The 14158-nt window shown below is 43.1% G+C and overlaps 2 protein-coding genes across 2 annotated transcripts; both read left to right on the top strand.

Annotated features, from left to right (window-relative positions):
• Positions 1 to 196: 196 nt before the first annotated feature.
• Positions 197 to 1138, top strand: LOC122699664 (olfactory receptor 2Z1). The gene has a single exon (XM_043911896.1). It carries the CDS (start codon positions 197 to 199, stop codon positions 1136 to 1138), a length of 942 nt encoding a protein of 313 aa, XP_043767831.1.
• Positions 1139 to 12464: 11326 nt separating this feature from the next.
• LOC122700910 (heterogeneous nuclear ribonucleoproteins A2/B1-like) lies at positions 12465 to 13490 on the top strand. Its single transcript, XM_043913943.1, has one exon. The coding sequence runs from the start codon at positions 12465 to 12467 to the stop codon at positions 13488 to 13490; it is 1026 nt and encodes a 341-aa protein (XP_043769878.1).
• Positions 13491 to 14158: the final 668 nt, after the last annotated feature.

Here is a 14158-nt window from a genome sequence, read left to right on the forward strand (position 1 = left end):
CACTAATCAATCATGGCTTTTTCCACCTACTAATCTTAGCTGTGACCTCATAGCTCTTCTCCATATGGCATTCCAGGCAGCCATTACCAATCAGTAGCCGTTGGCATGTGGGATGAGACATATATACCAGTCCCCACTCAGGCTTCTTGCCACGGTTCTCCAGTTCTTCTTGCAGCAAAGGTATGTTGTGTAAAACATGACAGATGTGAATCAGTCAGTGGCCTCTGACTTCATTCTGGTGGGCCTCTTCAGCCGCTCAGGGTCACCTCAGCTACTGTTCTTCCTGGTGGCTGTCATGTTTATCATGGGGCTTCTGGGCAACACCACTCTGCTCTTCCTGATCTGCGTGGACTCTCGGCTCCACACACCGATGTATTTTCTGCTCGGTCAGCTCTCCCTGTTTGATGTTGGCTTCCCCCTGGTCACCATCCCCAAGATGGCCTCAGACTTTCTGCAGGGAGAAGGTTCCATCTCCTTTGGGGGTTGTGCAGCTCAGATATTCTTCCTCACGCTGATGGGTGTGGCTGAGGGCGTCCTGTTGGCCCTCATGTCCTATGACCGTTATGTGGCTGTGTGCCACCCGCTGCAGTATTCTCTGCTCATGAGGCGCCCGGTGTGCCTGCTCATGGTGATCTCCTCCTGGCTGGCGGGTGTGCTCAATGCCTGCATCCAGACCTCCATCACTCTGCACTTCCCCTACTGTGCCTCGCACACCGTGGACCACTTCTTTTGTGAGGTGCCGGCGCTGCTGAAGCTCTCCTGCGCGGACACGTCCGCCTATGAACTGGCGCTGTCCGCCTCGGGAGTGCTGATCCTGGTGCTTCCCCTTTCTCTCATTGCCACCTCCTATGGCCACGTGTTGGGGGCTGTTCTACGTATGCGCTCAGAGGAGGCTCGCCACAAGGCCTTCACCACCTGCTCCTCACACATCACAGCAGTGGGACTCTTCTATGGCGCAGCCGTGTTCATGTACATGGTCCCGGGTGCCTACCACAGCCCACGCCAGGACAACATGGTCTCCCTGTTCTACAGCCTTATCACCCCTACACTCAACCCCCTCATATACAGCCTGAGGAACCGGGAAGTGTGGATGGCTTTGGTCAAAGTTCTCCGCAGAGCTGGGCGCAAGGCAAAGTGATAATCACGGAGGGAGCTGCGGGTGTGATCTTAGTGGTCCCCCATTCCACTCATCTCACTGAAGAACTAATTCATGGTGCAGCTGCTAAGGCCTTAGATCCAAGGCTAAGTGTCTGCCCAGCTTCTTCCCATCCCTTGAGGAGTTGGGTTCATGTTTTCTCCCATGGACTTGTGGAAAGCAATAGTAGCAGTCCTGTACTAAAAAGAAATATACTTTTAGTGTATTCTTGCCGTCTTTTTAGCACTATTTACATGAATGGAAGGGGGACTTCCCTGGTGGCTCAGATGGTAAAGAAATTGCCTGCAATGCAGGAGACTCAGGTCCCATCCCTGGGTTTGGAAGACCCCTTGGAGAAGAGAATGGTTACATACTCCAGTATTCTTGCCTGCAGACTTCCATGGACAGAGAAGCCTGGCAGGCTACAGTTCATGGGGTCACAAAGAGTCTGACATGACTGAGTGACTAACACACATGCATGAATGGAAGACACTACTTTGTAAACTTGAGATTTCCTTGTTATTGAATTGATAATTATACTAGTAATAATTAACACTTTTGACCAATTGGTCCACTGAGTAAATGTTATTTTGTCCTCATGACAGCTTTTGAGATGTAGTGACTATCATGTGTTATGTGTAAGAAAAAAGACTGAAAAAGGGAAAATAAGTCATCAGTGGTCACACTTCCAGAAAGTGGCACAGCTGGGGCTTGAACCCATGATGTTCTGATGCCAAACTATTGTGCTATTTGACTGCTAAGCTGTGATCTGTTACCTGCCATAGGTGTGTGTGCATGTGTGTGTGTGTTTGTATAAAGATGGAAAACCATGCATATCTCCTTAAAAAATGAAATATAGAGGTTTCATTTGGAAGTTTAAAAAGAAACTCCATTTTTTCTCTTAAGCCCAGTCTTGAAAACAGTTGTAAACAAGAGCAACTGCAACACAAAAAGCCAAAGTGTAAATATTGAACATAAATCATTGTCTGCTTCATGTTCATTAGACATTCAAACTTTATTTTGTCCTTGGTTATATAACTAAAATAAGTGCTTGATTTTTAAAAATAGATTTAAAACTATGTATTTCCTAAAGAAATAATATTTGCTTTTCTCTTTATTCCTTCCTGCTTTCCTTGATATTCTTTTGTTCTTTTAAAAAGTTTCTTCATTTTAAAAATTAAGTTAAATACTTTTCATGAGTTAAAAAATGTTTTCGGTGAAATATTCCTTCTCAATTAATGTATTATGTATTTTCCAGTGATTTCGATATGATAATTCTATGGATTTGGGGGGCTATTTTTTTCAGAGTGTTTAAGAAGCATTAAAAGACTTGTTGGTGAAAACTGGTTTCTTGTTTTAATATACTTTATTTATTTGTTTGATGTGGACCATCTTTAAAGTCTTTACTGAATTTGTTACAATACCGCTTCTGTTTTATGTTTTGCTTTTTCAGGCCATGCGGCATGTGGGATCTTAGCTTTCCAGCCAGGGATCGAATCTGAGCCCCTGCATTGGAAAGCAAAGTCTTAACCACTGGACTGCCAGGGAAGTCCATTGATGTATTTTTTTTAAAAAAATTACTTTCAATTGGAGGATAATTGCTTTACAATACTGTACTGGTTTCTGCCCTACATCAACATGAATCAGTCATAGGTATAAACATGTCCTCTCCCTTTGGGAGGTCCCTCCCATCTCCTACCCCATCCCACCCCTCTAGGTAGTCACAGAGCACTGGCTTGAACTCCCTGCAGCACATAGAAAATTCCCACTGGCTATCTATTTTACAAATGGCAATGCATACGTTTCCATGCTCCTCTCTCAAATTTTCCCATCCTCTCCTTCCCCCACTGTGTTCACAAGCCTGTTCTCTATGTCTGCGTCTCCATTGCTGCCCTGAAAATGGATTCATCAATACCATCTTTCTAGATTCCATATATATGCATACTTTTAAATTTGAACTATAGGTCATGTATAATATTATGTTAGTTTTAGGTGTACAATATAGTGATCCAACAATCAAATACACTGCAAAATGATCACTGTGAGAAGTTCAGTAAGTTCTCTGTCTAAAAAATTATTAGTGTTTTGACTGTATCTCTTGTGCTGCTTATTATATCCTCATGACCTATTTGTTTTATAAATAGAAGTTTGTATTTCTTAATCCCCTTCACCTAGTTTGCCCAACCCCCAACCTCTGGCAACCACCAGTTTGCTGTGTTTCTGTTTTGTTTGTTTTGTTTCTAGATTCCACATATCAGTCAGATTATACAGTATTTGTCTTTCTCTGTCTGACTTATTTCACTTAGCATAATACTCTCCTGATTCATCTGCATTGTTGCAAATGGCAAGATTTCATTTCTTTTTGTTGCTGAGTAATATTCCATTTTATGTACATACCACATCCTCTTTATCCATTCATCTATTTAAAAAATATTTTTAGACTTTTAATTGGAGTATAATTGCTTTACAATGTTGTGTTGGTTTCTGCCATACAACAGCATGCTATACAACAGCCTCAGTTCGGTTCAGTTCAGTTCAGTCGCTCAGTCGTGTCCAACTCTTTGTGACCCCGTGAACCACAGCACACCAGGCCTCCCTGTCCATCACCAACTCCCGCAGTCCACCCAAACCCATGTCCATTGAGTCGGTGATGCCATCCAACCATCTCATCCTCTGTCATCCCCTTCTCCTCCTGCCCTCAATCTTTCCCAGCATCAGGGTCTTTTCAAATGAGTCAGCTCTTCGCATCAGGTGGCCAAAGTATTGAAGTTTCAGCTTCAGCATCAGTCCTTCCAGTGAACACCCAGGACTGATCTCCTTTAGGATGGACTGGTTGGATCTCCTTGCAGTTCAAGGGACTCTCAAGAGTCTTCCCCAACACCACAGTTCAAAAACATCAATTCTTCAGCTCTCAGCTTTCTTTATAGTCCAACTCTCACATCCATATGTGACCACTGGAAAAACCATAGCCTTGACTAGATGGACCTTTGTTGGCAAACTAATATCTCTGCTTTTTAATATGCTGCCTAGGTTGGTCATAACTTTCCTTCCAAGGAGTAAGTGTCGTTTAATTTCATGGCTGCAATCACCATCTGCAGTGATTTTGGAGCCCAGAAAAATAAAGTCAGCCACTGTTTCCACTGTTTTCCCATCTATTTGTCATGAAGTGATGGGACCAGATGCCATGATTTTAGTTTTCTGAATGTTGAGTTTTAAGCCACCTTTTTCACTCTCCTCTTTCACTTTCATCAACAGCCTCTTTAGTTCTTCTTCACTTTTTGCCATAGGGTGCTGTCAACTGCATATCTGAGGTTATTGATATTTCTCCTGGCAATCTTGATTCCAGCCTGTGCTTCCTCCAGCCCAGCATTTCTCATGATGTACTCTGCGTATAAGTTAAATAAGCAGGGTGACAATATACAGCCTTGACATACTCCTTTTCCTATCTGGAACCAGTCTGTTGTTCCATGTCCAGTTCTAACTGTTGATTCTTGACCTGCATACAGGTTTCTCAAGAGGCAGGTCAGGTCGTCTGGTATTCCCATCTCTTTCAGAATTTTCCACAGTTTATTGTGATCCACACAGTCAAAGGCTTTGGCATAGTCAATAAAGCAGAAATAGATGTTTTTCTGGAACTCTCTTGCTTTTTTGATGATCCAGCAGATGTTGGCAATTTGATCTCTGGTTCCTCTGCCTTTTCTAAAACCAGCTTGAACAACAGCCATAAGCATACATATACCCCCTCCCTCTTGAGCCTCCCTCTCATCCTCCCTCCATTTGCTTATTGATAAGACATTTAGAATGTAAGTTCAAAAAAACTAAGTAATTCCTGAGCCGAATTATCCTGTAGACTTCAATAGAAAATGAAGAAATATTATGATAAATAAATATTGAGATTTACCATGAAAAGGAAAGATCATGATAGATGTTGCAAATAGATGTGGGTGAAAGTTAAGTCTGTCTTTCTCAAGTACCACCCCACTCTCCTTTTCTTTGGCACCAATGTAGCCTGTCTCACTGTGTTTTCAGGGCTCTTTCTTGGTTCCTCTCTCTGCCTCCCTGGCAATCCTATTGGCCCTCAAGGCCAGAGTCAGTCTCTCCTCTTACTTCTTCACCATATGCATCTGACTCTTGCTATCTCCAGAGGCTACCTGTTTCTTGCAGACAGTCTGTGAGAGATCCCAGCCGGTTCCTGGACTCCTCTATAGCTGACATGGACACCACCGGGGGTGTCAGGGCTGGTGTGCACATGACTACCCATCCTTAGGTTGGTCCAGACTTTCAGCTGAACTTCTTGGTGGAATTGTTGTTAAGGCATTTGTAAAATCCAAAGGACTTTCACCTTCTTCATGGCTGCAAGTAGGAGTCCCTGCGTTCTCTTGTTTTCCAAGGTCTCCTCCCCTTAGCTGTCACCTTAACTCACTGTCGGCCTGGAAAGCTATTCTAGTCACTGAACTTTGGAATATGCAGCTGATCAGTATTCTTCTTTTTTAAAAAATAATTTTACTTATTTACTTTTGGCTGTATTGGGTCTTTGTTGCTGCTCAGGCTTTTCTCCAGTTGCAAAGAGCCGGGGCTACTCTCTAGCTGCAGTACTTGGGTTTCTCATCGAGTTGGTCTCTCTTGTGGAGCATGGGCTCCAGAGCACAGGTTCAGTAGTTGTGGTGCATGGGCTTAGCTGCTCTAAGGTATGTGAGATCTTCCTGGACCAGATATTGAACCCATGTCTTATGCATTGGCAGACGGATTCGTAACCACTGGACCACCAGGGAAGCTCTGGTCAGTCTTCTTGAGTGTCTAGAGCTTCCTCCAGTTTTCTTCTTGGCCTGTTTCATGGTCTCGTTGCTTCCTCTGTGAAGTTGGTGTGGAGCCCTATACCACGGTCACAGGTGTGGAACTTTGTACCAAGGTCACAGGACAAAAATCTCTGCAATTAACCAAGCCCCATAGCAAATGTTGTCATGAACATCCTGATCTAAACCAGCCAGTTCTCTGACCTTCATATTGCAGGTTTCCCAGACGGCACTAGTGGTAAAGAATCTGCCTGCCAATGCAGGAGACATAAGAGACTCGGATTCCATGCCTGGGTTGAGAACATCCTCTGGAGAAGGAAATGGCAACCCACTCCAGTATTCTTACCCAGAGAATCCCATGGACAGAGGAGCCTGGGGGGCCACAGTCCATGAGGTCACAGAGTCTGACACTACTGAGGTTTTGAACATACAATTACCCACCTGCAGCATCCTAAAGCGAAAATGTTAGTCACTCAGTCACGTCTCTGTGACCCTCTGGACTGTAGTCCTCCAGGCTCCTCTGTCCATGGGATTCTCCAGGCAAGAATACTGGAGTGGGTTGCTATGCCCTCCTCCAGAGGATCTTCCCAACCCAGGGATGTAACCCATGTTTCCTCTGTCTCCTGCATTGGCAAGTGGATTCTTTAGCAGCTGAGACATAATACAGCATACCCTTAGGTAAAGATATCACATTTTGAATGGTATACTGCAATAAACTAGGAATTACAGCTCAGATTTCAAATACTTTCTCTACATAATCCAATTTTGAGATTCTGATCACAATGATCTGTTTAAAATGCAAACCTGATCATTTACTTGAACTTTTCGGTCCTTTTCATTTTTGTCTTTGGCAGATATTTATCCTGTTGTCCTTCCCTAATAACTGCCTTCTTTATTCCCCAATGTGTCTCAAGTTGGAGAAAAAAATTTGGTCACCCTTTTTGCAAAGCACCTACTATGTGCAAAGTGCTGGTATAGAACTTGTGATCCAGAATTAAACAGCACTGCTCCCATTTCCTTAGTGAGAGGGAATGATAAGTAGAGCAAAGAGTTCATAACCCATCATATAGAAATAAATGCTGTGATCAACAGTAAAGCAGAGAGAGACAGAGGGAGGGAGGGAGATAGTTTGAGTATGAGCATTTATTCATATTTAAGTGTTTTTTCATGTGTTCATGTACATAAACTCTTAGGGGGGAGTGGATTGTCTCATTCTGGGGTTTGAGGGAGGCCCCTATGCATTGTAAACTTCTTCCAGGTGCACTTTTTTTGGACTTTATCTTGTTTTTTTTAATTTATTTGGCTGTACTGGGTCTTAGTTGTGGCATGGGGGTTCTTGGTTGCAGCATGTGGGATCTAGTTCCCTGACCAGAGATTGAACCCAGGTCCCCTGCATTGGGAGCGTGGATTCTTAGCCACCGGACCACCGATAGGATATAAAGTATATTGAAGAGGAGATTTATTTAGGAATTCACTCACATAGTTATGAAAGCGAGAAACCTTGCAGTCTGATTTCTGAGTCTGATACTGAGCAGGGGTCTATAGGACACCAGGGCACAAAGCCTTTCCATGTCCCCCATTTCTTCAATTACAGGAAATGGCCTTCATTTAGCCCCCATGACCTTCCCTGAGCTCCAGGGGGCAGATTCAAGCAGTTGTTAATTAGGGAAGGGTGGGAATGCAAGACCAGGGAGAAATGGTCAAGAGCAACCTTGGAGCAAGGTCTTGTTGCTGTTCAGTGGCTAAGTCGTGTCCGACTCTTTGCCACCCCATGGACTGTAGCATGCCAGTCTCTGTCCTCCATTATTTCCCAGAGTTTGCTCCAATCATACCCACTGAGGCCGTGATGCTGTCTAACCGTCTCATCCTCTGCTGCCCCCTTCTTTTGCCTTCAATCTTTCCCAGCATCAGGGTCTTTTCCAATGAGTCAATTTTTCGCATCAGGTAGCCAAAGTATTGGAGCTTCAGCTTCAGCATCAGTCCTTCCACTGAATATTCATGGTTAATTTCCTTGAGGATTGACTGATTTGATCTTCTTGCAGTCCAAAGGACTCTGAAGAGTCTTCTCGAGCACCACAGACTCCTACTTACCTCACCACCAACCCATCAGAATGCGAGCCTGTCACTGCTTTGATCCTTATCACCTAACCCCAACCAAGAGCCCAGACTATAAGACCTCTCCCTATTCCCCATAGAGGGGGGCACAGTTCTTGAGGCGCTAGCCTACTCTGGTCCCTCTTTATCTGGCAAAGGAATAAAGCCACTCTTTCTTTCTCCTTCATAACTGTCTTCATCTTTCCACTTGGCATCAATGCATAGAAAGGCAAGGTTTTGGCAGCACTATCTGCAAGCTGGAGAAGCAGAAAGCCAGTGGTAAAATTCAGTTCAAATCTGAAGGCCTGAGCTCTGAGTCCAAGGGAAGGAAAATGTGGACATCCCAGTTCAAGAGGAGAGAATGGATTCACTCTTCCTTCACTTTTTTGATCCACTTGGCCCTCAGCAGAATGGATGACACCCCCCCTCCCCCACTACCCTCGCCACACTGGGGAGGGTGGGGTCTCTTAACTTAGTCTATGGAATCAAATGCTAATCTCTTCTAGAAACATCTTCAGGAACACAGAGTTAATACACAACCTGCCAACTGGGCATTCCTTAGCCCAATCATGTTGCTCCCTACAATTAAACATCAGATGTTGTATTATCCACCCAACACCAATAGAAACAGAACAAGGTAACCTAGGTGATTTTATTTTTTAAACTCTTTTGGGCCTCCCTGGTGGCTCAGATAGTAAAGAATCTGCCGGCAATGCAGAAGACCTGGGTTTCATCCCGGAGTTGGTAAGATCCTCTGGAGAAGAAAATGGCAGTCTACTCTAGTTTTCTTCTTGGGAACTCCTAATGGACAGAGGAATCTGGCAGGCTACAGTCCATGGGGTGGCAGAAGAGCCGGACACAGCTTAGCAACAAAACAACAAAATACATGGTTTTGGAAGGACTGATACATGGCTGCAGCTTAATGGTCACTCATGATTACTTTCTGCCCATCATTGGGGGTATAACTGATTATATAGTTTTAAATTACAAGAATTTTATAGGTGTTTAAGTGCGTTACAGTTTTGTATTAGTTTCTGCTGTACAACAGCATGAACCAGCCTTGAGCAGACATGTATCCCTTGCTTCCTGAGCCTCCTTCCCACTCCTCCCATCCCAGCCCTCTAGGTCACCACGGAGCACCGGGCTGAGCTCCCTGTGCTATGGAGCAACTTCCCACCGGCTAGCTATCTCACACATGGTAGTGTACACAGGTCTGTAATTGTAAGTATTTAAAAACACACATTAAAGAAAGTAAACACAGAGGAAATTGGCTTCTATAATATTTCTACTTACCAAAGAAATTGAAATTATTTCAAAATGTAGCCCGCCTCAGAATGAAGAAAAAGTTAAATCACAATCAGCAAAATAAAGATAGTTAACAGACTATTTAGAGGGCTTCCCAGGTAGTGGGAAAGAACCTGCCTTTCAGGAAATGTAAGAGAGGCGGATTCGATCCCTGGGTGGGGTAAATCCCCCAGAGGAGGGCATGGCAATCCACTCCAGTGTTCTTGCCTGGAGAATCCCATGGATGGAGGAGCCTGGCGGGCTGCAGTCCATAGGGTCCCAAAGAGTCAGACATGACTGATGCGACTTAGCAAATGCACAAAACACTGATTTCTTTGGAATGGCTATTGGCATAGACTTTATAGATTTTTAATAAAGATTTGGACTTTTACTAATAAACATTTAAACAGCCTCTACTTTATTGTGTTAAAACATAAGCTTATGGATACTTCTGTGTATAGAAATAATTTTTTTTGTAGAATGTATCCTGAGTGGGAGTAACCATTAAAATGTTGAAACTGCCGACACCACTCCCAGACACAAATGTATTACATTTTTTCATTTACAAGAGTATCTGACAGTGTCAATAGCCTCAAATTCTCAACTTTGTGGATAAAGTTTCATAAATCTCTTCAAAGCCTTTGATCTGAGGGAGGGGTGTGTCCTCTGGATTGGGTTGTCCCCTGATTGGGTTGTCCACTCTCTTCCTCTATAAAAGGAGAATCAGAGGCAGAAGTTCCTGTACTTTCCAGCAAGTCACAGGCTGTCTGCATCTCCAGAGTGGTCAGAGGACAGCACTTGGAAGATAGGGAATCCTGCATAGACCAGAGTTCCAAGCAGGCCTCTTCTGGTGAGTGTGGAATCTCTCTTGATTGCAAGAGAGTGTTCATTTATATACTTTTTTTTGGAAAGTCTTTTTAAGTTGGCAGATGATAGCTGTTAAAGAGGTCACCTTATTGAAAGTTATTTCCTTGGTGCTAGTGTTAAGAAATACTGACGATTTTGTATATTTTGAGTCTGAAGCTTTCTTAGGATAGTAGCCCAGATTTTTTCTTGACATGCGGGATCTTAGTTCCTAGACCAGGGATCAAACCCCATGCAGTGGAAGCTTGGAGTCTTAACTACTGGACCACCAGGGAAATCCCAGGTTGTACATATATAACAAAATCACTATGAAGTAGAAGTATTTGGAAGTGTTCTTTAAATAGTTCTCTCTGAGAAGTTGTTTTACACACTATGAGTTTGGTTTTCCTTCCTTTCTTTAAAAAAATTCAATTCTTTGCTTCAAGAACTATTTGAACCTATTGCTTCAAATAGGTTGTCAGTTTGGCCTTCTGCAATTTCTTCATCAACAATTGTCATTAATTTTTTCTCCCTTCTTATTTCTCTTCCTCCATATCTCCTTCTTTCTCTGTCTCTCTGTTGGCCTTATTGATGATCACAATACTTAATTATGCCTGAAACTATAGTAGATATGGGCTTCTCAGGTAGCTCAGCTGGTAAAGAATCTGCCTGTAATGCAGGAGACCACCGTTCGACTCCTGGGTCAGGAGGCTCCCCTGGTGAAGGGATAGGCTACCCACTCCAGTATTCTTGGGCTTCCCTGGTGGCTCAGACTATAAAGAGCCTGCCTGCAATGTGGGAGACCTGGTTTTGATCCCTGGTTTGGGAAGATGCCCTGGAGGAGACCATGGCAACCCACTCCAGCATTCTTGCCTGGAGAATCCCCACGGACAGACTAAGCACAATAGTATATATTCTTTAGTCTATAACCCTTTTTACTCATTAGGATTCAAATAAACTGGGGCAGTGACTTTAAGTTAAACTCAAGGGTTTTAGTACAATGTGGCACATAATTGTTGTTCAGTTGCTAAGTCATGTCCGACTCTTTGCCACCCCATGGACTGCAGCATGCCAGGCTCCCCTGTCCTTTACTATCTTCCAGAGTTTGCTCTAATTCATGTCCACTGAGTCGGTGATGCCATCCAACCATCTCATGCTCTGTCACCCCCTTCCTCTCCTGCCTTCAATCTTTTCCATCATCAGGGTCTTTTCAATCTTTACTTCAGATCAGGTGGCCAAAGGATTGGAGCTTCAGTTTCAGCATTAATCCTCCCAATAAATGCTCTGTAAATGGGATGATCAAGTAATTTTCCCTCCAAACTTGGACTTCTAGATCAATGTTCAGGGATAGTGTTAATAATTACAGCAGGACAACAGAAATAAAATAAAAATTTTAGTTTCTCCCTTTAAAAATATCTTCTAAAGACAGAAACGGTAGATTTAAATGAAAGGGTGTACTGATTAGGTTTACATGTTAACCAGATTATTGTGATTAGAGGTTAAATGGATTACATAGAGAAAGGATTTGAAGCCCTAGTGCCAATTAGACAGTCTACTACAAAAGAGATTTTTATCATTGTATATAACTGGAGTTGAGTGAATTTATTAGAAAAGTTTAGAAAGTATTTTTTTGAGTTTGAACAGTCTTTTAAAAAATATATATATGAGCCCAGTCTAAGGGCAAAGTGAATGAGTCTGTCAGTGTAAATCTCTAAAGTCCACATTACTCTTCCCTTCATTGGGCATCCAACTTAGTGAGAAAATCAAGATAAAGAGATGATGCACCTGCGTGCTAAGTTGCTTCAGTCGTGTCTGACTATTTATGAACCCATGGACTGCAGCCTGCCAGGTTCCTCTGCCCATGGGATTCTCCAGGCAAAAAAAATGGATTGCCATGCCCTGATCCAGGGGATCTTCCCTACCCAGGGATCGAACCTGTGTCTCTCACATCTAACCTGCATTGGCAGTCAGATTCTTTACCACTAGCACCACCTGGGAAGTCTGGATAGTACACATACAATTCAAAATGGGAAACATTAATAGTGAAAGTGCAATATTAATCTTAATGACTGGATCAGGAAAAGTCACAGTGTTAAATGGTGTTTTGCAGGAACATTGCAGGAACATTGAAAGAGGCAGTGGCTCTGGAGGTCTGAGCCGCATCACCGACTCCCTGTGAAGGTTCCTAGACCTGCCGTTCCTGGGGCAGTAGAGGCCTCACCCCGCAGTAGAGACCTGCCGGGTCTCTGTTCATCCCGCGAGATCTCGCGTTAACCTCGGCTACTGGAAATATGGCTGCAGTGAGTGAACCCGCGATGGAGAAAACTGTGACATCTGTTCCTGTGAAGAGGGAAAAGGAAGAAAACGAACAAATTCGTAAACTCTTCATTGGTGGCTTGAGCTCTGAAACCACAGAAGAAAGTCTGAAGAACTACTACCAGCAGTGGGGAGAACTCACAGACTGTGTGGTCATAAGGGGCCTTGCCAGTCAAAAATCAAGAGGGTTTGGTTTTGTTACTTTCTCCTCCGTGGCTGAGGTGGATGCAGCCATGGCGGCCAGACCTCATTCCATTGATGGGAGAGTGGTTGACCCCAAACGTGCTGTTGCGAGAGAGAAATCTGAAAAACAGGGGTCGCTTGTCACTGTGAAGAAGCTGTTCGTTGGTGGAATTAAGGAAGATACCGAGGAGCATCATCTTAGAGAGTACTTTGAGAAATATGGAAAAATCGATGTCATTGAGATCATTACTGATAGGCAGTCGGGCAAGAAAAGAGGCTTTGGATTTGTGACTTTTGATGACTATGATCCTGTGGATAAGATAGTATTGCAGAAATACCATACCATCAATGGTCATCGTGCAGAAGTCGGGAAGGCTTTATCGAAACAGGAAATGAAGGAAACTCAAGGTTCTAGAAGTAGAAAAGGAGGCCCCTTTGGTTTTAGTGTTTCTTCTAGTGGGGGTGGAAATTTTGGACGAGGGCCAGGAACTAAATTTAGAGGAGAAGCTGATGGATATGGAAATGGTCCCAGATCTAGGGATGGCTATCACGGGTATGGAGGAGGACCTGGAGGTGGTAATTTTGTAGGTTACCCTTGTTATGGAGGAGGAGGTGGAGAATATGGTGGTCGAGGTCCTGGGTATGGCAACCAGTGGAAGTTCTCTGGAGGTGGTTATGGCAATAATTTTGGAAATTACAACCAGCAACCGTCTAATTACGGTCCAATGAGGAATGGTATCTTTGATGTTGGCAGGAACATAGCAGCCCCATACGGTGGAGAAAATTATGGCCCAGGAGGCAGTGGAGGAAGTTGGGGTTATGGAGGAGGAAGTGGATATTGAGCGTTTTCCTCTTTGCCCTGGGCTTCACTGTCTGAATAGCAGAGGATGAGAGCCCAGACATAACAGAACAGTTTCAGGTTATTGAAATAAGGACATTAAGAAAATTCTTATGTCAGCCAAGAATAAATATTTAGCGATGTGTCAGAAGAACTCAGAGCAGGTTCAAAGAGTCATTTTTGTGAATGGACTGGATTATTTAAGAACATTACCTTCCTGTGGAGGAAAAATTGTGAAAAAAAACTGACTTTGATACAGTTTCCTAGCTTCTTAATTGTTTCTTTCTAGTGAGAGTGTAGAAGTATTCCTTCTTTGATAATGTTAAATGTGTAAGTTTCAGGTGACATGTGAGACCTTTTAAATGGTTTTTTCTCAAAGTTTTGAAGCTATTAGCCAGAATCAGCACAATAGACAGAATGTTGTTCGTTTAAAACTTTGTGTCTGTAGAGTTAAGAAGCAGTTGTACTTTTGATTTAATAAAATAATTCTAAAAGAAAAGCAGTTGTAATTTGTCCTTTTTCATTTATGACTTTTTCACTTTAAAATTTTTATCTTTTAAGTGATTTTTTCTACTTTTATGAGGTATTATTGATATATACTATTTAATTTACTGTTTATTTTTAGCAGCTTCCCAGGTGGCATAGTGGTAAAGAATCCACTTGCCAATGAAG

Source organism: Cervus elaphus, chromosome 9 (genome assembly GCF_910594005.1).
Source record: "Cervus elaphus chromosome 9, mCerEla1.1, whole genome shotgun sequence".
NCBI lineage: Eukaryota > Metazoa > Chordata > Mammalia > Artiodactyla > Cervidae > Cervus > Cervus elaphus.

Coding starts and splice junctions, on each gene's coding strand:
- LOC122700910 (XM_043913943.1), top strand. CDS start 12,465: ATGGAGAAAACTGTGACATCTGTTCCTGTGAAGAGGGAAAAGGAAGAA.
- LOC122699664 (XM_043911896.1), top strand. CDS start 197: ATGACAGATGTGAATCAGTCAGTGGCCTCTGACTTCATTCTGGTGGGC.